The sequence below is a fragment of the Salvelinus namaycush genome, unplaced genomic scaffold (assembly GCF_016432855.1).
Source record: "Salvelinus namaycush isolate Seneca unplaced genomic scaffold, SaNama_1.0 Scaffold570, whole genome shotgun sequence".
In the NCBI taxonomy this organism is placed as follows: domain Eukaryota; kingdom Metazoa; phylum Chordata; class Actinopteri; order Salmoniformes; family Salmonidae; genus Salvelinus; species Salvelinus namaycush.
The window spans coordinates 46,288-69,500 of NW_024061276.1; the positions used below are offsets into that span (position 1 = coordinate 46,288).

At 47.1% G+C, this 23,213-nt stretch overlaps 1 protein-coding gene across 2 annotated transcripts in view; it reads left to right on the forward strand.

Moving 5' to 3' along the window:
* Positions 1-4,283: 4,283 nt before the first annotated feature.
* LOC120041886 (poly(A)-specific ribonuclease PARN-like) overlaps positions 4,284-23,213 on the forward strand; it is a 37,689-nt gene continuing 18,759 nt past the window's right edge. Inside the window, exons 1-16 of one of the 2 annotated variants that reach the window (XM_038986746.1) lie at positions 4,284-4,730; positions 4,951-5,028; positions 5,207-5,286; positions 7,334-7,401; positions 7,874-7,955; positions 8,132-8,192; positions 8,406-8,571; positions 10,861-10,923; positions 11,089-11,127; positions 11,421-11,463; positions 12,024-12,104; positions 12,453-12,509; positions 12,723-12,800; positions 16,946-16,989; positions 19,371-19,413; positions 19,520-19,595. In XM_038986746.1, the coding sequence (XP_038842674.1) occupies positions 4,712-4,730; positions 4,951-5,028; positions 5,207-5,286; positions 7,334-7,401; positions 7,874-7,955; positions 8,132-8,192; positions 8,406-8,571; positions 10,861-10,923; positions 11,089-11,127; positions 11,421-11,463; positions 12,024-12,104; positions 12,453-12,509; positions 12,723-12,800; positions 16,946-16,989; positions 19,371-19,413; positions 19,520-19,595 (1,078 nt within the window). In that variant the 5' untranslated portion in view covers positions 4,284-4,711. The remainder of the gene's footprint in view (positions 4,731-4,950; positions 5,029-5,206; positions 5,287-7,333; positions 7,402-7,873; positions 7,956-8,131; positions 8,193-8,405; positions 8,572-10,860; positions 10,924-11,088; positions 11,128-11,420; positions 11,464-12,023; positions 12,105-12,452; positions 12,510-12,722; positions 12,801-16,945; positions 16,990-19,370; positions 19,414-19,519; positions 19,596-23,213) is intronic. The other variant, XM_038986745.1, reaches the window with a different exon arrangement.

Genomic DNA, 23,213 nt, shown 5'->3' on the forward strand with positions numbered 1-23,213 from the left:
CCCTGTGTAAAACTCTGAGTCTTGTGTTCCCAGAAGTCCCTCCCCAGAAGGCACCGTGGGGAGTTAAGGCATATGGGGGATATTACAGCTGTAACACTGGTACAGGTAGAGGTATGGACTATGGGAGGTTCCCTATTGCTGCCTGCATCACCAATGTCACTATTAACTAGAGGTGTTGCTGATGTATGGTGGATGTGTGGACCTGCCAGGCGGTTGACCCCATTTTGAAAGGATATTATCAGGGAACATGTGTTTTGGCCAGTCTGATAAACACCATTGCCTATTATTGAGGTTACAGCTAACCAACTTTTGGGAGCTGCACATGACAGAGGCTTGGGACCAACCCAGGAGTCGGCAGAAACGTGACGCTCCTTGGTCCAAGAGTACAGATAACATCCACACCAACCTGTTGGGGGTCCCAATAGGGGTCCCCCACGAATTCCAGACATTAAACAGGAATGATGGCCTGTGGCATCTGATGCCCATCATTGGCCCAGCTATTGTTGATGCTAAGCATAATGCCTGGATCAATTATATCTACTATAATTAATGATGATTTGTTAAATACACCCACACAGCACTTACGGGGGTGGCTGAACAATTGGATGCCACCTCGTAGACCAAATAGACTAGCACTGGACATGCGCCTCGTATGTAAAATGTTTGGAGAACAGTGTTGCACGTTTGTCCCTAACAATACTAGTTCGGATGGGAGCATTTCAAAAAGCTCTGAGTGGGTTGGCAAGGTTATCGGTGGAGATGGGGGGTCTTGCAGGTTTGGAGGAGAGTGGACTGTTCCCTTGGCTGGGTGGTTGGTTTGGTAAGTACACTGCAATGATGATTACTGAATTTCTGACACTAGTTGTTGTTTTTCATTTCTGTGCTGCCTGTATCATACCTTGTTTGAAGAAGTCTGTTACAGATGTGGCAAGGGCCTCTAGTATGATGCCGCTGCTTGATGCTCCAGTTGGAGAGGCTGATACGGAATCAAGCTTTCGCAGGAGAGTGGGCCTGACAGAGGAGGACCCTTGGTTCGCTGTAGTTGATGTTGTCGAATGAATAAAAAGTGATGTTTGTCCTCCCTGTTGTGAAGGTTTGAAGTTCCCGGGTGGCGACGAGCCCACCTGATACAGGTTGTATAGAGGGATGGACCTGAGGGTTTAACATACTCTTGTTTTTTGGTTACTAATATGTCCAGGGGTAGTTCTTGGAGTGGTCTCCTTTTGGTCCTTGCTCATCCTCATCGTGGGCAAACTTGCACCGCCCACTCTCGACGGTGCTATCCTTACAGCTACAGGGGTCTCGGGACTTACGAATAATTGGCTATTATTGGCTGAGGAGGCGGGCAAGGCCACCCACCAGAGCTGTGTGGTGTGTATGGGAGCCCGTCCACTCCTACGCATTGTACCGGCTACCCTACCTGACGTATGTCTTCTTCCTGTTATGAAACATGACAACCCAACTGCCAACTGCTCCGTATGGGACAAGTTTTACCCTATTGTTAAAAGTACTAGAAAGGGCCCGATGTTTTCTTCTCGGGTTGCCAGGGCTAATTTCACTTCTATAAATATGTCCCTTGGCCCTCCAATACTGGGAGCACTATCTTATGAATGGTGCAATAATACCCATAATCCTAATGCCCCTTTCCAACCTGTGTCTAGAGCTGATGTCTGGTGGTGGTGTGGAGGAAATCATCTATATGACCGCCTGCCAGGGAATGCCACTGGTCTTTGTGCTCTTGTCTCTCTGCTTCTTCCTGTTTCAGTGTATCCTATGGAAGTAAAGGACCTGATGGCCCGTGTAGAGAGGGACGGGGATTTATCCCGGTCCAAAAGATCAACAGGAGTGGATCCTGGAGACCCCACCTATATTGACGCCATAGGAGTCCCTAGGGGGGTGCCAGATAAGTATAAACTAGTAGACCAGGTTGCAGCGGGTTTTGAATCATCATTTTGCTGGTGGTGTACAGTTAATAAAAATGTGGACCGAATCAATTACATTAATTTTAATGTCCAGAAACTAGGCAATTGGACTCAACAAGGCTTCGAGGCGGTCCATGGCCAATTGGAAGCTACTTCCCTGATGGCATTCCAAAATAGAATCGCGGTGGATATGTTGTTGGCTGAACGCGGAGGTGTTTGTGCCATGTTCGGAGAGCAATGTTGTACTTTCATTCCCAATAACACAGCAACTGATGGTAGTCTTACTGTTGCTTTAGAAGGTCTTCGTACTCTTAATGGGAAAATGAAGAGCCACTCAGGAGTGAATACCTCAATGTGGGACTCTTGGATGGATGCGTTTGGTAAATATAAGACGCTTGTTTCTTCCATACTGGTATCTATATCTGTCTTCGCTGCGATACTGGTGCTTTGTGGATGCTGTTGCATTCCATGTATTCGAACGCTGGCCACTAGGATCATAACTACTGCTATTGATCCCAACCAGACAGAGAAGGGACAGATGTTTCCTCTGCTTGCCCTGGAGGATGCTGAGCCAGGCTATTTGACTGATGACTGATTCAACGCCATTTATAGCTTTTGTCACGTCTCTTGTGAGACGTGAAGAGGGGGAATCAAAGCTTTATCTTCTGATAAAGTTTGCCCTATTCTGCCATTTATAGCTTTTGTCACGTCTCTTGTGAGACGTGAAGAGGGGGAATCAAAGCTTTATCTTCTGATAAAGTTTGCCCTATTCTGCCATTTATAGCTTTTGTCACGTCTCTTGTGAGACGTGAAGAGGGGGATTTGTAAGAAATACCATTGTAAATAACACAAGCATATTGCTATTACATTGTTATAACTAACTTCTTTCTTAAACAAGGTTCTCTCACATACTCACAAGCAGAAACTGAGGCACACACACACCAGAGACAGATGGCTGACACAGAACATTCATAAACACTGATAAAGCAGGGAAGGCCTTGAGCAAGAGTGCTTGGTACGGCTTCCCACGAGATAATGAGACACACACACATAACCAAGGACTGAGGGCTGACGTAAATCTTTCATAAAACACAGATAAGACAGGAACATCAACGCACACACAAAAAACTCCTCTTCAGTCTGAACATTTTTGAAGACAAAGAACTCTACTTAGAGCCAATGGGACAGTGATACTAGCCTGAAGGAGACCTCGCCCAACTCATCAGAACCAACCAAAGGACCAGAACTTCCAGACTCAACCTACTTTCTGTGCTGTATAAAATGACTATGTATTTCTGTTATCTGGGCTCTGTCTGCAGGTTCCTTACGAGCTGAATGAACGAGTCCATGCATGTTTGTATCAGATATCTTTACCTCTGAATAAAACTGCTTTTTATTATACGAATATCCACCCTGTCCAGAGTCTCTACTTCGTCTCAGTTCTCCAGTAAACTTGTGTCATCAACACTACCGAGTACCAAACTGCCTCTGGAAGCAACATCAGCACAATAACTGTTCGTCGGGAGCGTTAGGAAATGGGTTTCAATGGCTGAGCAGCTGCACACAAGCCTACGATAAGTAATGGTCTGTGGCTGTTTTTCATGGTTCAGGCTCTTAAGTTCCAGTAAAGGGAAATCTTAACACGACAGCGTACAATGACATTCTAGATGATTCAACTTTGTGGCAACAGTTTGGGGAAAGACCTTTCCTGTTTCAGAATGACAATGCTCCTGTGCACAAAGCGAGGTCCATTCAGAAATGGTTTGTCGAGATCGATGTGGAAGAACTTGACTTGCCTGCACAGAGCACTGACCTCACTCAGCCAGGCCTAATCGCAAGCCAGGCCTAATTACTAGCATCAGTGCCCGACCTCACTAATGCTCGTGGCTGAATGGAAGCAAGTCCCCGCAACAATGTACCAAAGCCGTCCCAGAAGAGTGGAGGCTGTTATAGCAGCAAAGGGGGGGCAACTCCATATTGATGCCCGTCATTTTGGAATGAGATGTTTGACGAGCAGGTCACATAATTCTGGTCATGTAGTGTATGTTGTCCATTTCAAGGAATGTTTTCAATTTATTGCTGAACACCAACTAGAGTTAATAAAAATGGTGACAGCAATGTGTTGTTAGAGTAGATCTTTATGAGTAAGAAGGATTATGCATAATCTAGGGTCCTAGTATAATTTAGGGTCCTAGTATAACCAAGGGTTCAAGCGTCACAGGCAAAGTGCATGTATGTAGTGTTACATCAACATTTTGTGAGGACAGAAATTAAAATCTTAGATTTGTAATTATTTGTTAATTGATCAATAATGACAATAAAGGTGTAATTCTATCTTAAGTTAGATAACAATAGTCATATGTGTAATTTTTACATAAACACACATTAATCCGGATAAGATTGCTATACTACCATTATTTGTCACCTATCTAAAAAATGTCGATCTTCATTTCAGTCCGTCTTTCATGGCAGAGTTTTGTGCTTTTGCATTGGGTGACTGTTGATGACGTGAAAAGACAAATTAAAAATGCTATTCAAAATGGGGGACACACTCATTATAACATGTTCAGTTATGCTCACCGCACGACTAATAAATCCATACTGTACATACATAGAAAGCGCGTAAACGTGATTCGTGCATCATACGGCTTTTATTTTGTCGTAGCCATATTTTGATTGACGCCGTGTCAAAAACGTCACTACGCCGGAAGTGTTTGTTGGAAAGATTAAAATCCTCTTGAGTGACAGCAGCGGTTTGGTACATTGTATTTTTTTTTCTTTCTGTAGGGATGGAGGTGACACGAACAAGTAATTAACCTCTTTATGCACCCTTATAGATAATATACACCAAGATTATATTAATATGCTATTAGATACACAACGTTAGCTGTCGTTTCTCACCGCACAATCGCACGAATATGATTCCGTTCACGTCCGCGAGGTTGTGAATGCTAACCAGCTAACTAGCTAGCTTGCGTGTTGAGTAACCACCAACGCATGTTGGCTGATTGTTGTTTTTGTATTACAGATTTCAAAGACAGTTTAAGCACTGTGTACAGCGCAATAGAGGAAGCAGACTTTCTCGCAATCGATGGGGAATTTTCAGGTAAGCCATTGTTAGCTAGCTATTTAACTGGCAAACGTTTATAGTTACATCTTAGCTAGCTCGCTGGCCAACCAGTTCTCGTGGCTGCTACAAGCCACACGCGCAGTCGGTTTTGAACTCTGACATCTTCATATTTTTCTAGTTAATACAGTAGAAAATACACTCTTTTCGGTTTCAGGTATTAGCGATGGGCCCAACGTCAGCGCACTGACTAACGGGTTGGACACGCCGGAGGAGCGCTACATGAAGCTAAAAAAGGTAATTGTCAAGAGAGGCATGCGTTTAGAGTTGGGGGCAATGCGGTTTCTGCATTATGCTGCATTTACTTGACACTACAACATTTTATGGCAGCCATGTTGGTTCCCCGTTAGTTTAACACGGGGAATATTTAACAATGCTATGGAACGGAATGTCTAGAATGAGAACGATATTCAAAACTCTAACATATTGCCTAACACTAAATATATGGCCCTGGTTATAACTGTCGGTCAGGTACTGAGTGAGTAGCTACAGTTGAAGTCGGAAGTTTACATACACCTTAGCCAAAGATTTAAACTCAGTTTTTCATAATTCCTGACATTTAATCCTAGTAAAAAGTCCCTGTTTTAGGTCAGTTAGGATCACCACTTTATTTTAATAATGTGAAATGCCAGAATAATAGTGGAGTGAATTTTTTTCCCCCAGCTTTTATTTCTTTCATCACATTCCCAGTGGGTCAGAAGTTTACATACACTCAATTATTATTTGGTAGCATTGCTTTAACTTGGGTCAAACGTTTTGGTTGGCCTTCCACAAGCTTCCCACAGTAAGTTGGGTGAATTTTGGCCCATTCCTTCTGACAGAGCTGGTGTAACTGAATCAGGTTTGTAGGCCTCCTTGTTCGCATACACTTTTTCAGTTCTGCCCACACATTTTCTGTAGGATTGAGGTCAGGGCTTTGTGATGGCCACTCCAATACCTTGACTTTGTTGTCCTTAAGCCATTTTGCCACAACTTTGGAAGTATGCTTGGGGTCATTGTCCATTTGGAAGACCCATTTGCGACCAAGCTTTAACTTCCTGACTGATGTCTTGAGATGTTGCTTCAATATATCCACATAATGTTCCTGCCTCATGATGCCATCCATTTTGTGAAGTGCACCAGTCCCTCCTGCAGCAAAGCCGCCCCACAACATGATGCTGCCACCCCTGTGCTTCACGGTTGGGATGGTGTTCTTCGGCTTGCAAGCATCCCCCTTTTTCCTCCAAACATAACGTTGGTCATTATGGCCAAACAGTTATATTTCAGTTTCATCAGACCAGAGGACATTTCTCCAAAAAGTATGATCTTTGTCCCTGTGTGCAGTTGCAAACCGTAGTCTGGCTTTTTAATGGCAGTTTTGGAGCAGTGGATTCTTCCTTGCTGAGCGGCCTTTCAGGTTATGTCGATATAGGACTTGTTTTACTGTGGATGTAGATACTTTTTTACCTGTTTCCTCCAGCATCTTCACAAGGTCCTTTGCTGCTGTTCTGGGATTGATTTGCACTTTTTGCGCCAAAGTACATTCATCGCTAGGAGACTCCTGAGCGGTATGACAGCTGCGTGGTCCCATGGTGTTTATACTTGCGTACTATTGTTTGTACAGATGAACGTGGTACCTTCAGGCGTTTGGAAATAGCTCCCAAGGATGAACCAGACTTGTGGAGGTTTACCATTTGTTTTCTGAGGTCTTGGCTGATTTCTTTTGATTTTCCCATGATGTCAAGCAAAGAGGCACTGAGTTTGAAGGTAGGCCTTGAAATACATCCACAGGTACACCTCCAATAGGCTAATTGACATCATTTGAGTCAATCAGAAGCTTCTAAAGCCATGACATTTTCTGGAATTTTCCAAGCTGTTTAAAGGCACAGTCAACTTAGTGTATGTAAACTTCTGACCCACTGGAATTGTGATTCAGTGATTTATAAGTGAAATAATCTGTCTGTAAACAATCGTTGGAAAAATTACTTGTCATTCACAAAGTAGATGTCTTAACCGATTTGTCAAAACTATAGTTTGTTAACAAGAAATGTGTGGAGTGGTTGAAAACGAGGTTTAATGACTCCAACCTAAGTGTATGTAAACTTCCGTCTGTATATGACTAATAATATAGCGAGGTAGCTCGCATAACTTTTTGTATGATCATGGTTTTCGGGTGTTTTAGATTCCTGGAGTCTATGTATGGGCCACAAGGCCACGTGCTATCGGTCCTGCTTTAAATGTACACGTTTGACTCTCTGTCGTCGACTCTGGCTCTCCACCCCCCCCCCCCCCCCCTCTTATCCAGCATTCCATGGACTTCTTGCTGTTTCAGTTTGGACTGTGTACGTTCACATATGACCAGGCAGAGTCCAAGTGAGTGGGATTTAGCTCTTAGATTTAACCTTTAACCTTTAACACATAGTCGGTTTTGAACTGAGTGACATCTGAGTAACATGAAGCGTCTCAGAGTGTTGGAGTGCTGATTTAGGATCAGTTTGTAGCCTTTCGGCTCGTTCTGAATGAGATTCCATATGGACCTGATCCTATATCAGCCCTCTTACTTAGATAAGCTTGACACATAGGACCCCTGACCTGACTCCAGATCAGTTAGTGATTTAGCCAACTCTTCTCTGCTGTGTTGTGACACTGTCATAACAAACGGGTTGTGTCTGAAATACATGTCTGGGACCAGTCTGCCACAGAATGAAATAGAAGGCTGATTTAGTGTTAAATAGAAGTCTAAGTCAGCTATATTGAATGATGTGATCTCTATGCAGCAGGCTATAGGAATGTTTAACCTACCTGACCTGCTGTTCTTTCTCTCCCGGTGTTTTTGTCCCCACAGGTACGTCATAAAGACTTTTAATTTTTATATATTCCCAAAGCCATTCAACAGAACCTCACCAGACACCAAGTTCATCTGCCAGGTTAGAAAACCTTGGTCTGTTTTATTTAATCTGGGTGGTACAAGCATTTCTTATTGGACAGGTCTAGGTAGTCACTCCTCGTTTCAGCCCTTTTGCTTCCCTTTCATTCCTGGAGAATAGGACCCATGTTGCCCCTGGCGGTGCTTCCTTAAATATGTTTGTGTTTGTTATTTCAGAGTTCCAGCATAGACTTCCTGGCCAGTCAGGGTTTTGACTTCAACAAAGTGTTCCGTCATGGTAGGTGGCATTCTGTCTGGTTGCCGTAGAAATCCCAACCGGGACAATAAAGATGATCGATTGATTTTATTGATTGAAGCTACTCTAGCTAACCCCTCCCCTGTTCTGGTTGCTCTAGATATTCCAACTGGGACAATAAAGATGACTAAGTGATTGATTTAAGCTAACCAACACGCCGCCATCTAACCCCGCCTCCTTTTCTGGTTGCCGTAGGGATCCCGTACCTGAACCAAGAAGAGGAAGTGCAGCTGCGGGAGCAGTATGAGGAGAGGCGGAGTCAGAGTAACGGATCAGGAAACCCCTCCTACATCTCCCCCAACTCAAACAAAGGCCCCGGCAGCATCCCCGAGGAGCACAGGGAGTACATCGGACGAGTGGTGTAAGTTTAAACCCGACTCCCATTTCTAGTTACAACTTTAGATTGTAGTTGCATGTGGTAACGGAGTGGTGAGAGAGATGACAGCCTGGTCCCAAATCTGCATCTTTCCCTAGCCACCTGCTGACACCAGTTTCTCCAGCCACCACTAGCCCCTTTCCCTCCCTAGCCACCTGCTGACACCAGTTCCTCCAGCCACCCCTAGCCCCTTTCCCTCCCTAGCCACCTGCTGACACCAGTTCCTCCAGCCACCAGCCACCACTAGCCCCTTTCCCTCCCTAGCCACCTGCTGACACCAGTTCCTCCAGCCGCCCCTAGCCCCTTTCCCTCCCTAGCCACCTGCTGACACCAGTTCCTCCAGCCACCACCAGCCCCTTTCCCTCCCTAGCCACCTGCTGACACCAGTTCCTCCAGCCGCCCCTAGCCCCTTTCCCTCCCTAGCCACCTGCTGACACCAGTTCCTCCAGCCACCACTAGCCCCTTTCCCTCCCTAGCCACCTGCTGACACCAGTTCCTCCAGCCGCCCCTAGCCCCTTTCCCTCCCTAGCCACCTGCTGACACCAGTTCCTCCAGCCACCACTAGCCCCTTTTCCTCCCTAGCCACCTGCTGACACCAGTTCCTCCAGCCACCAGCCACCACTAGCCCCTTTCCCTCCCTAGCCACCTGCTGACACCAGTTCCTCCAGCCACCCCTAGCCCCTTTTCCTCCCTAGCCACCTGCTGACACCAGTTCCTCCAGCCACCAGCCACCACTAGCCCCTTTCCCTCCCTAGCCACCTGCTGACACCAGTTCCTCCAGCCACCACCAGCCCCTTTCCCTCCCTAGCCACCTGCTGACACCAGTTCCTCCAGCCGCCACTAGCCCCTTTTCCTCCCTAGCCACCTGCTGACACCAGTTCCTCCAGCCACCCCTAGCCCCTTCCCTCCCTAGCCACCTGCTGACACCAGTTCCTCCAGCCACCCCTAGCCCCTTCCATCCCTAGCCACCTGCTGACACCAGTTCCTCCAGCCACCACTAGCCCCTTTCCCTCCCTAGCCACCTGCTGACACCAGTTCCTCCAGCCGCCCCTAGCCCCTTTCCCTCCCTAGCCACCTGCTGACACCAGTTCCTCCAGCCGCCCCTAGCCCCTTTTCCTCCCTAGCCACCTGCTGACACCAGTTCCTCCAGCCGCCCCTAGCCCCTTTCCCTCCCTAGCCACCTGCTGACACCAGTTCCACCAGCCACCACTAGCCCCTTTACCTCCCTAGCCACCTGCTGACACCAGTTCCTCCAGCCGCCCCTAGCCCCTTTCCCTCCCTAGCCACCTGCTGACACCAGTTCCTCCAGCCACCACTAGCCCCTTTTCCTCCCTAGCCACCTGCTGACACCAGTTCCACCAGCCACCACTAGCCCCTTTCCCTCCCTAGCCACCTGCTGACACCAGTTCCTCCAGCCACCACTAGCCCCTTTCCCTCCCTAGCCACCTGCTGACACCAGTTCCTCCAGCCACCCCTAGCCCATTTCCCTCCCTAGCCACCTGCTGACACCAGTTCCTCCAGCCACCACCAGCCCCTTTCCCTCCCTAGCCACCTGCTGACACCAGTTCCTCCAGCCACCCCTAGCCCCTTCCCTCCCTAGCCACCTGCTGACACCAGTTCCTCCAGCCGCCCCTAGCCCCTTTTCCTCCCTAGCCACCTGCTGACACCAGTTCCTCCAGCCACCAGCCACCACTAGCCCCTTTCCCTCCCTAGCCACCTGCTGACACCAGTTCCTCCAGCCACCACCAGCCCCTTTCCCTCCCTAGCCACCTGCTGACACCAGTTCCTCCAGCCGCCACTATCCCCTTTTCCTCCCTAGCCACCTGCTGACACCAGTTCCTCCAGCCACCCCTAGCCCCTTTTCCTCCCTAGCCACCTGCTGACACCAGTTCCTCCAGCCACCCCTAGCCCCTTCCCTCCCTAGCCACCTGCTGACACCAGTTCCTCCAGCCACCCCTAGCCCCTTTTCCTCCCTAGCCACCTGCTGACACCAGTTCCTCCAGCCACCCCTAGCCCCTTTCCCTCCCTAGCCACCTGCTGACACCAGTTCCTCCATAGTTGTCCTTCATATAAGGCATGGTTTAAACTCCTCCAAACGGGTGTTATAGCCTCAGTGCGGAACCCGTCCTACGGTCCACAGTGTGGTCACATGGTACTGATTTATGTCTAGCGGAGTAGAAATCCATGGTAACAGTCCAGACACCACCCTTCAGCTCCAGCCCTGAATGCAACCCTGTAGTCGTTTTGTTAAGTCTTTCCTTTTGTCCCTTGCAGAACGAAGGTGGAGTCTCTGTTCACTACCTCAGAGAAGACTGTGGACCTGGAGCCATGCACTGGGTAAAGAAACGTGTGTGTGAGAGAAATGTGCATGTATACAACACTTTTCTTTCAGTCTCAAAGTGCTTTACCAAGTTAACATGGTTCTCCTGATCCCCCAGCAACATTGACCATGGTTTTGTTTATTAAAAACCTCCATTCCCCCTGTTCTCTGCTCCACTCCAGGTTTCAGAGGAAACTGATCTACCAGACACTCAACTCCAAGTAAGTACTTCCTGTCCTTCAAGAGCAGCAATGTTCTAGAACTCTGCAGATATAATTCAGTGTTCCACCCCGTCAATACAGGGAGATGAACGAAATCCACTTTTTAATTGTTTGTTTACATTCTGCTATTTCTAAAACAAATGAATTGGGGTTTATAACTGTAGTTTTAACGCTGCTTAGTCACAGTTAATGTTAATAATATAATGTTTATATATTTACCAGTACTGAGTGTGTATATTGTACAGAGATGACATATCTTTATAGAAGGATAATGTTGATCTAATCTCCTATAGGTTCCCAAAGGGCCTTCATGTTGAGACCTTGGAGACAGAGAAGGTCAGTCTGCCAGCTAGATCAGTGGTTCTCAAACCTCTCCTCGGGGGGGACCCCCAGCCAGTCCATGTATTTGATCTATTCCAGAGCCCTAGTCTGACCTCCTGCCAGAGCCCTAGTCTGACCTCCTGCCAGAGCCCTAGTCTGACCTCCTGCCAGAGCCCTGGTCTGACCTCCTGCCAGAGCCCTGGTCTGACCTCCTGCCAGTGTTCTAGGTCTGACCTCCTGCCAGTGTTCTAGGTCTGACCTCCTGCCAGTGTTCTAGGTCTGACCTCCTGCCAGTGTTCTAGGTCTGACCTCCTGCCAGTGTTCTAGGTCTGACCTCCTGCCAGTGTTCTAGGTCTGACCTCCTGCCAGTGTTCTAGGTCTGACCTCCTGCCAGTGTTCTTGGTCTCATCCAGATCTAGAAGGAATAACACAATGCTTAGAGTACAGAAATACTATCATGTGATGTGAGTGATGCTGTGGGCTTGTCTCCAGTCAGTAGGTGTTATATAACCAGTAGGTGTGTGTTGATGTACATCATAGACGGGTGTATCATGTGATGATATACGGTGTTTCAGAAAGAGCGTTACATCCAGATCAGCAAGGTGGACGACGAGGAGCGGAAGAGGAGAGAACGGCAGAAACAGGAGAGAGAACAGGTGACGTTCCTTCTACTCTTGTCTTTCTACAAAGCGAACCAACATTCCAGAACATTTCTCCCTGTGGTGTTCTAGATGGAACCAGTCTGAACACACTAACTCCTAATTCACATGACCAGCTGAATTCCCTTCTACTGGATCTAAAAAGCAGAGACGGAACATTTCTTCTTGAAATGTTCCAAACCTTCACCCCCCCCTCCCCACCCCCCCCTAGAAGAAACACGATCAGGAGGGGCAACGTTTTGAATCTGGGAGATGACTTGTCCAATAAGAGACATTCCTTTTGTAGTTTCTTTGCAATGTTTTGCTGTGTTCCCTACTGAACATGACCCTCGTCAATCCCTCCAGGAGGAGCTGAATGACGCTGTGGGATTCTCCAGGGTCATACACGCCATCTCCAAATCTGTGAGTTACCCTGACAACCTGTTATCAACTTGTTGTTTTAGTTTTAATCTGTGTCTTCTGTTATGTTACGATGTACAGTATATGCCAACTGCCTTTGCAATCCAGCACTGAAACTATAAGGAATATTGTATTTGAGTGAGTTCTCCTTTATCTCTCTTGGGCGCTATACTTTTAGGATGGGACTCATCTCTTTTCCCCCTCTCTCCAACCCAGGGAAAGTTGGTGGTTGGCCACAACATGCTGCTGGACGTCATGCACACCATCCATCAGTTCTACTGCGTACTGCCAGAGGTACAAACACACACCATTTATATGAACACAATGGTTCATTTTTTAAAAATGTGGTATTTATTTCACCTTTATTTAACCAGGTAGGCCAGTTGAGAACGAGTTCTCATTTACAACTGCGACCTGACCAAGATAAAGCAAAGCAGTGCGACACAAACAACAACACGGAGTTACACATGGAATAAACAAACATACAGTCAATAACACAATAGGAAAAAAGTCTATATACAGTCTGTGCAAATGAGGTAAGATAAGGGAGGTAAGGCAATAAATAGGCCATAGTGGCGAAATGATTACAATTTAGCAATTAACCTCTACCGCTTCTCTCTCCCGGATCCGGGATCCTCCTCAAAAAAGCTGACTAGCATAGCCTAGCCTAACGGGACAGGGATATCATATAATTTCATGAAATCACAAGTCCAATACAGCAAATGAAAGAAACAACTTGTGAATCCAGCCATCATTTCCAATTTTTAAAATGTTTTACAGCGAAAACACAATATATATTTATATTAGCTAACCACAATAGCCAAACACACAACGGCATATTTTCACCATGTTTCCACCGCATAGGTAGCCTTCACAAAACCCACAAATAGAGATAAAATTAATCACTAACCTTGAACAACTTCATCAGATGAGTCTTATAACATGTTATACAATACATTTGTTTTGTTCGAAAATGTGCATATTTATAGCTACAAATCCTGGTTTTACATTGCAGCCACCATCACAAATAGCACCAAAGCAGCCAGAATAATTAGAGAGCAATGTGAAATACATAAATACTCATCATAAAACATTTATGAAAAATACATGGTGTACAGCAAATGAAAGATAAACATCTTGTGAATCCAGCCAATATTTCCGATTTTTTAAGTGTTTCAGCGAAAACACTATATATTTCTATTAGCTCACTACAGTAGCCAAACAACGCAATTTACTCCCTGCCAAAATAGCTTGCACAAAACCGACAAAATAAAATTAAACACTGGAGTGATAGGTGTGCAGAAGATGAATGTGCAAGTAGCAATACTGGGGTGCAAAGGAGCAAACAAATAAAATAATAACAGTATGGGGATAAGGTAGTTGGATGGGCTATTTTAGAGATGAGCTATGTACAGGTGCAGTGATCTGTGAGCTGCTCTGACAGTTGATGCTTAAAGTTAGTGAGGGAGATATGAGTCTCCAGCTTCAGTGATTTGTGCAATTCGCTCCAGTCATTGGCAGCAGAGAACTGGAAGGAAAGGCGGCCAAAGGATGAATTGGCTTTGGGGGTGACCAGTGAAATATACCTGCTGGAGCGCGTGCTACGAGTGGGTGCTGCTATGGCAGGGGTGGGCAAACTTTTTGACTCGCGGGCCACAATGGGTTCTAAAATTTGACAGAGGGGCCGGGCCAGGAGCATTTGGAGGGAGTGTTTGGGCCGGATATACTAAAGCATTAAATGTAGTGTGTGCAAACCTCATAGCACAGTAAGAACACTACAACCCAATTTATTAACTGTCTTTCAAATGTGAAAAATAGCCCTTATCAGTTAATAAATTTGTCTCAAGGAATATGCAAGATATGGCATTTACATACTATTTCGCCGCCCGTTCTTGTGTTGACTGCTTGCTAGCATAGTTTGCATGCTTCGTGGCAAAGTGACGGCTGATATTGTACTCTTTGAAAACCGCAACAGCTTCTTGGCATATCAGACATACAGCCGTTGATCGGACTTCAGTGAAGAAGTATTTTGTTGTCCACTCCTTATTAAACACTCGGCATTCGCTGTCCACTTTCCTTCTCTTTGGTCCGCTCATTTTCACAGAAGGGCTTAATGGTGACGTGAAACGAAGTGAAAATTAAAGTGAAATAAAGAGAAATACGCGCCACTCCAACAACGGTCAATGTGTTTTGAGTGCGCCATCTATTGGGGAAACGTGGGCATTGCAGGGAAAGGGGAAAAAAAGGAGGTTTTTACTATAATTTGGACAAGTTCGGCGGGCCGGATTAAAAAGCCTAACGGGCCGTATGTGGCCCGCGGGCCGTAGTTTGCCCATGTCTGTGCTATGGTGACCAGTGAGCTGAGATAAGGCGGGGCTTTACCTAGCAACGATTTATAGATGACCTGGAGCCAGTGGGTTTGGCGACAAATATAAAGCGAGGGCCAGCCAACGAGAGCATACAGGTCGCAGTGGTGGGTGGTATATGGGGCTTTGGTGACAAAACGGATGGCACTGTGAGACTGCATCCAATTTGCTGAGTAGAGTGTTGAAGGCTATTTTGTAAATAACGTCGAGGATCGGTAGGATAGTTAGTTTCATGAGGATATGTTTGGTAGCATGAGTGAAGGATGCTTTGTTGCGAAATAGGAAGCCGATTCTAGATGTAATTTTGCATTGGAGATGCTTAATGTGAGTCTGGAAGGAGCGTTTACAGTCTAACCAGACACCTAGGTATTTGTAGATGTCAGAACAGAGTAGTGATGCTGGATGGGCGAGCATGTGCTGGTAGCGATCGTTTGAAAAGCATGCATTTAGTTTTACTTGCATTTAAGAGCAGTTGGAGGCCACGGAACGAGATTTGTATGGCATTGACGCTTGTCTGGAGGTTTAAGTGTCCAAAGAAGGGCCAGAAGTATACAGAATGGTATCGTCTGCGTGGAGGTGGATCAGAGAATCACCAGCAGCAAGAGCAACATCATTGATGTATACAGAGAAAAGAGTCGGCCCAAGAATTGAACTCTGTGGCACCCCCATAGACTGCCAGAGGTCCGGACAACAGGCACTCCGATTTGACACACTGAACTGTCTGAGAAGTAGTTGGTGAACCAGGCGAGGCATCATTTGAGAAACCAAGGCTGTCGAGTCTGCCAATAAGAATGTGGTGATTGACAGAGTCGAAAGCCTTGGCCAGGTCGATGAATACAGGTACACAGTATTGTCTCCTATCGATGGAGGTTATGATTTCGTTTAGGACCTTGAGCGTGGCTGAGGTGCACCCATGACCAGCTCGGAAACCAGATTGCATAGCGGAGAAGGTACGGTGGGATTGGCTTTCGAAGACCTTAGAAAGGCAGTGTAGGATAGATAGTCTGTAGCAGATTGGGTCTAGAGTGTGTCCCCCTTTGAAGAGGGGGATGACCGCGGCAGCTTTCCACACCTTGGGGATCTCAGACGATACAAGAGGTTGAACAGGCTAGTAATAGGGGTTGCAACAATTTCGGCTGATCATTTTAGAGAGGGTCCAGATTGTCTAATCCGGCTGTTTTGTAGGGGTCCAGATTTTGCAGCTCTTTCAGAACATCAGCTATCTGGATTTGGGTGAAGGAGAAATGGGGGAGGCTTGGGCAAGTTGCTGTGGGGGGTACAGGGCAGTTGACCGGGGTCGGGGTGGCCAGGTGGAAAGCATGGCCAGCCGTAGAAAAATGCTTTTTGAAATTCTAAATTATCGTGGATTTATCGGTGAGTGTTTCCTATCCTCAGTGCAGTGGGCAGCTGGGAGGAGGTGCTCTTATTCTCCATGGACTTTACAGTGTCCCAGAACTTTTTGGAGTTTGTGCTGCAGGATGCAAATTTCTGTTTGAAAAAGCTAGCCTTAGCTTTCCTAACTGCCTGTGTATATTGGTTCCTAACTTCCCTGAAAGTTGCATATCGCAGGGTCTATTCGATGCTAATGCAGTACGCCACAGGATGTTTTTGCGCTAGTCAAGGGCAGTCAGGTCTGGAGTGAACCATGGGCTATATATGTTCCTGGTTCTACATTTTTTGAATGGGGCATGCTTATTTAAGATTGTGAGGAAAGTACTTTTAAAGAATAACCAGGCGTCCTCTACTGACGGAATGAGGCCGTAAACACGGTGGTTTAGAATCGGAAACACGGTGGTTTAGAATCGGAAACACGGTGGTTTAGAATCGGAAACACGGTGGTTTAGAATCGGAAACACGGTGGTTTAGAATCGGAAACACGGTGGTTTAGAATCGGAAACACGGTGGTTTAGAATCGGAAACACGGTGGTTTAGAATCGGAAACACGGTGGTTTAGAATCGGAAACACGGTGGTTTAGAATCGGAAACACGGTGGTTTAGAATCGGAAACACGGTGTTTCAGAAGAACTTTGTATCTTTTCTATTTGACAAAGTCTTTTCTTTCTTCCCCCACAGGACCTGAATGACTTTAAAGAAGTCACTCAGTGTGTCTTCCCCAGGTAAATACATTCTGCTGCGTCAGGGTTTCGGTGGGTCTTCCCCGGGTAAATACATTCTGCTGCGTCAGGGTGTCGGTGGGTCTTCCCCGGGTAAATACATTCTGCTGCGTCAGGGTTTCGGTGGGTCTTCCCCGGGTAAATACATTCTGCTGCGTCGGGGTGTCGGTGGGTCTTCCCCGGGTAAATGCATTCTGCTGCGTCGGTGGGTCTTCCCCGGGTAAATACATTCTGCTGCGTCGGTGGGTCTTCCCCAGGTAAATACATTCTGCTGCGTCAGGGTTTCGGTGGGTCTTCCCCTGGTAAATACATTCTGCTGCGTCGGGGTGTCGGCGGGTCTTCCCCAGGTAAATACATTCTGCTGCGTCAGGGTGTCGGTGGGTCTTCCCCGGGTAAATACAATCTGCTGCGTCGGGGTGTCGGCGGGTCTTCCCCGGGTAAATACATTCTGCTGCGTCAGGGTGTCGGTGGGTCTTCCCCGGGTAAATACAATCTGCTGCGTCAGGGTGTCGGCGGGTCTTCCCCGGGTAAATACATTCTGCTGCGTCAGGGTGTCGGTGGGTCTTCCCCGGGTAAATACATTCTGCTGCGTCAGGGTTTCGGTGGGTCTTCCCCGGGTAAATACATTCTGCTGCGTCGGGGTGTCGGTGGGTCTTCCCCGGGTAAATACAATCTGCTGCGTCGGGGTTTCGGTGGGTCTTCCCCGGGTAAATACATTCTGCTGCGTCGGGGTTTCGGTGGGTCTTCCCCGGGTAAATACATTCTGCTGCGTCGGGGTTTCGGTGGGTCTTCCCCAGGTAAATACATTCTGCTGCGTCGGGGTTTCGGTGGGTCTTCCCCGGGTAAATACATTCTGCTGCGTCGGTGTCGGTGGGTCTTCCCCGGGTAAATACATTCTGCTGCGTCGGGGTGTCGGTGGGTCTTCCCCGGGTAAATACATTCTGCTGCGTCGGGGTTTCGGTGGGTCTTCCCCTGGTAAATACATTCTGCTGCGTCGGGGTGTCGGTGGGTCTTCCCCGGGTAAATACATTCTGCTGCGTCGGGGTGTCGGTGTGTCTTCCCCAGGTAAATACATTCTGCTGCGTCGGTGGGTCTTCCCCGGGTAAATACATTCTGCTGCGTCGGCGGGTCTTCCCCGGGTAAATACATTCTGCTGCGTCGGTGGGTCTTCCCCGGGTAAATGCATTCTGCTGCGTCGGTGGGTCTTCCCCGGGTAAATACATTCTGCTGCGTCAGGGTGTCGGTGGGTCTTCCCCGGGTAAATACATTCTGCTGCGTCGGGGTTTCGGTGGGTCTTCCCCGGGTAAATGCATTCTGCTGCGTCAGGGTTTCGGTGGGTCTTCCCCGGGTAAATACATTCTGCTGCGTCGGGGTTTCGGTGGGTCTTCCCCGGGTAAATACACTCTGCTGCGTCAGGGTTTCGGTGGGTCTTCCCCGGGTAAATGCATTCTGCTGCGTCGGGGTTTCGGTGGGTCTTCCCCGGGTAAATACATTCTGCTGCGTCAGGGTGTCGGCGGGTCTTCCCCGGGTAAATACATTCTGCTACTACTTCTCTCTATGGGCCGTTCTGGCGCCGACAAGGCTTCCCACTACTTTAACCTAACCTCTCTGGGAGTCAGTGTATTTATCTGGTGCACTGTTGATCTAGAAACCTCTCCAGTAGCCCAGAGGTTGGAGAGGGGGACCAGCAGCTGGAAGAGCCGGCGACACGCATGGGAATGAACTGGCAGCTGGAAGAGCCGGCGACACGCATGGGAATGAACTGGCAGCTGGAAGAGCCGGCGACACGCATGGGAATGAACTGGCAGCTGGAAGAGCCGGCGACACGCATGGGAATGAACTGGCAGCTGGAAGAGCCGGCGACACACATGGGAATGAACTGGCAGCTGGAAGGCTGCTGATCCCATGTACCATCTCCTGCCATTGTGCAAGCCACTTAACCCACCACGTTTTTCATCCAGGAGCTCTGCTCTGCGTCTGACCCAGTGCCCTCCCCTCAATGCTTCGCCCTCCCCTCAATGCTTCGCCCTCCCCCTCGACGCGTCGCCCTCCCCCTCGACGCGTCGCCCTCCCCCTCAGCGCGTCGCCCTCCCCCTCAGCGCGTCGCCCTCCCCCTCAGCGCGTCGCCCTCCCCCTCAGCGCGTCGCCCTCCCCCTCAGCGCGTCGCCCTCCCCCTCAGCGCGTCGCCCTCCCCCTCAGCGCGTCGCCCTCCCCCTCAGCGCGTCGCCCTCCCCCTCAGCGCGTCGCCCTCCCCCTCAGCGCGTCGCCCTCCCCCTCAGCGCGTCGCCCTCCCCCTCAATGCGTGTGTATATCTGGTGCTGTTGGTAAAGGCAGATGTTCCTCTCTAACCAATGGACCAAGTATTTTCTCTATTGTTTCCTCAGGCTGTTGGACACCAAGCTCATGGCCACTACGCAACCTTTCAAGGTAAAACTATTTCAAGTATTTAGATGTCAGGTTAATAAAGGATGTCATGAAACTCCCTGTGGAAGTCTGAAGAATATTTATTGTGACTTTATTTGAACCCTTCTAGGAGTTGATCAACATCACATCTCTAGCAGAGCTGCAGAAACAGCTGAAAGAGAGCCCCTTCAAATCTCCGAAAGTTGGTAAGAGAACATGACATCTACACCATGTTAAAGGAACAGGAAGTTAATTCAAAAGCTAGCAGCTGGCGCTCGGACAGCTGGCGCTAGGACAGCTGGCGCTCAGACACCTGACGCAAAGGCTAAAATGGCTTTGAAAAAATACGATTTCAGCTAATAGGGAGGAGTATCTAACAAAATAACTACATCACATGAACTAAATCATACAACTTTTAACATATAATAGAAATGGTGGTACATTTGTGTACAAAATTCTAACTTACTCAACCTATATTGTCTATAGTAAAAGGACAAGATTCTATAGCAGTGGTTCTCAACCAGGGGTACTCGGAGCCCCTGGCGGTACTAGACCTATCCACATGGGGTGCTTGAGAAGGCTCCTAATACCATAGGCTTACTGTTAAAATGCAAGAGGGAGTACTTCAGGGGTAGTCTGGACAGAGCAAAATATACTTGGTATTTTAACCGAGGTAGAACCATTGATCTATAGGACCTGTGTAGATACTGTAATGCAGTGGTATTCAAAGTCGGGGAACCGACCCCAGGGCAACTGCAGTGGGGTCTCTTTTATTAGGAGTACAGATTATTGTATGGGACCATGTACTAACAAAAATCTAAGTTTATCGTCATTAGATTTTGGGTTGCAAGCAGTAGCAGTGTGTGGACAAAATCACTGGGGAAGCAGAGCCAGAAAGAAATTAAATGTATAACCAACCCATGTCGGCGTTTCCCAAACTCTATCCTCGAGACCCCAAAGGGTGCACGTTTTGGTTTATGGCTTATGGTTCTCACCCCCTTCCATAGACTTGCACAGTAATTATGACAACTTCCGGAGGACGTCCTCCAACCTATCAGAGCTCTTGTATGAACTGAACTGACATGTTGTCCATCCAATCAAAGGATCAGAGAATGTCAGAATCTAGTACTGAAAGTAGAAGCTACAGCTAGCTAGCACTGCGGTGAATAGTTGACTCAAAGAGAGAAATACAATAGTTGAACATTTTTGAACAAAGTAATTTCTTCCAAAATAAAGAAGCTAGAGATTAGTTATTTTCAGTTTTAGCTGAATGCAGTTACCTAGTTTAGCCTACTGAAACACGCTGCTCAGAGGGATGCTATGTTAGCTAGCTGGCTGTGACTATCCAACACAACACTGGAACTCTTCCAAGTCAAGCTTTTGGTTTTACTTATTTATTGCCACCGGGGCTCGCTTGTGTAACTGCTAAACTACTTACTGGCTGTACACTGTAACGTTACTGCATGATTGTAGCAGGTTTACTAACGCGTTAGTTCTATTAGCTATGTTGACTATGACGTTACTTTAGCTAATATGTGACAACGATGTAGATCTTGTGTAGCGGTTATATGGTATGGCTTGGAAGGTTGTTTTTCGCCTGGTCACACACAGCTGATGTGTTGTGCATTGAAGTCCACAAGCGAAGGGATGAGAGGAGGAGAGCGAATGTGAGAAGGAATACAACGTGGCTGCTATGAAAGTCAACACGTGATAAGGGGGTGTATTCATTTATCCGATTCTGTTAACTTTTCTTTTAAAAAAGCAAATGGAACAAAACGAGGTTAAACATACCTGAATGTGTCCAATAGAAACTCTTCTATGCAACTTGGACTAATGATTACATCCGCCAGATGCAGGCAAGAGTGTGCAAGGCATTGTTCAATGTGTCACGGTCACCTCAAATGTTTATCTCGACCTGTGTGCAACCTATGTTGTAGCAACCTCATGATGGGCATAGGGACAATGTGAGTATCATGTAGTAGCCTAAACCTATTGATGTTACATTGAACTGGGTGAATGGAATATGAATGACAGTAACCTAAACCTATTGATGTTACATTGAACTGGGTGAATGGAATATGAATGACAGTAACCTAAACCTATTGATGTCACATTGAACTGGGTGAATGGAATATGAATGACATTAACCTAAACCTATGGATGTCACATTGAACTGGGTGAATGGAATATGAATGACAGTAACCTAAACCTATTGATGTTACATTGAACTGGGTGAATGGAATATGAATGACAGTCATCAATATGCTGTAATAGACATGAGGCCAAGCTCATGGGAAAAAACCTGTTGTGATACTTGCTTTGTTCGCTCTATAACCTGTTAGTTCATATGCCTTGCCACTGTGTTATATAGGCCTAAGGCCCAGACAATAACACAGTGGCAGAATGAATTCAAACACACTTTTTTTTGTTTCATCACAAAACCGGACAGCAACATCTGTCTGGTGATGTCCACAAATCATTTAGCACGTAACAAACAGTTGCTTGACTATGCTGTAGGTCATGTAAGTTCATGTTAACGCCATTTTTTAAAACTGCTAAACAACTATCGACGTCGAACCACGGAGCGTTACCGCAAGTCGAAAACAAATCAAGAGCTTTCCATCTTGTCCAGCTGTGTATGTAACGTTTCACGTAAACCCTGTTTCTTGTCTGCATCGAAGTAGCGGTCCTTGTACCTAGCATTGAGCATGGTGGCGACGCCGTAAAGAGGCTCAGAGAGAATGCCACCGAATCGCTTGTTCACAGCTTCGAGTACTTTTCCAAGTTAACCCCACGGTCTGTCGGCAGTTTTGTTGAGCGGACGTTTCAATGCCATGAGAGGGAATCACGTCTGCTGCAGACGCAGTTGATGAGCTTATTTCTCTAGTCAGTTGTTTGAATGGTGCTAGGAGTGTTCATGTTTTAAACATGTTCTCAAATGCCATTGAAATGGCAGCAGTGGAATGAGAACCAGCACATTCTTCAGCAATACGGCTTTCCTCAGTAGGAAATCCTCATCGACCCACTGTGCTGTCAGACTCCGCATGCCCATGGGGATGATATCGCAGGTCCAAATGGAAGTCGTGACGCCCATAGCAAGCAGCATCATGAATTCCGTTATCTTGGCGTTAATGGATTTCGCCTTTTGAGTTGTCTCGCTGAAATGTAATTACTCTTTCAAATGACTGCTCGACTTGAAGTTGTTTAGTTGTTGGAAGTGTGCATTTACTGTGTTTCTGGTTTTGTTCTGTGTCGCGCTGTATTTTTCGTGGCGTCATTACGTCATGTACTTACGTTATATACCTATGTACGTCAGTAGAATAGGACAGGTCTCTGTCCATGGCTAATGTAATGTCTGATTACAGTAGAATAGGACAGGTCTCATCCATGGCTAATGTAGTGTCAGATTACAGTAGAATAGGACAGGTCTCTGTCCATGTCTGATTACAGTAGAACAGGACAGGTCTCCATCCACGGCTAATGTAGTGTCTGATTACAGTAGAATAGGACAGGTCTCTGTCCATGTCTGATTACAGTAGAATAGGACAGGTCTCCATCCACGGCTAATGTAGTGTCTGATTACAGTAGAATATGACAGGTCTCTGTCCATGTCTGATTACAGTAGAAAAGGACAGGTCTCTGTCCATGTCTGATTACAGTAGTATAGGACAGGTCTCCGTCCATGTCTGATTACAGTAGAATAGGACAGGTCTCTGTCCACGGCTAATGTAGTGTCAGATTACAGTAGAATAGGACAGGTCTCCATCCACGGCTAATGTAGTGTCTGATTACAGTAGAATAGGACAGGTCTCCGTCCATGTCTG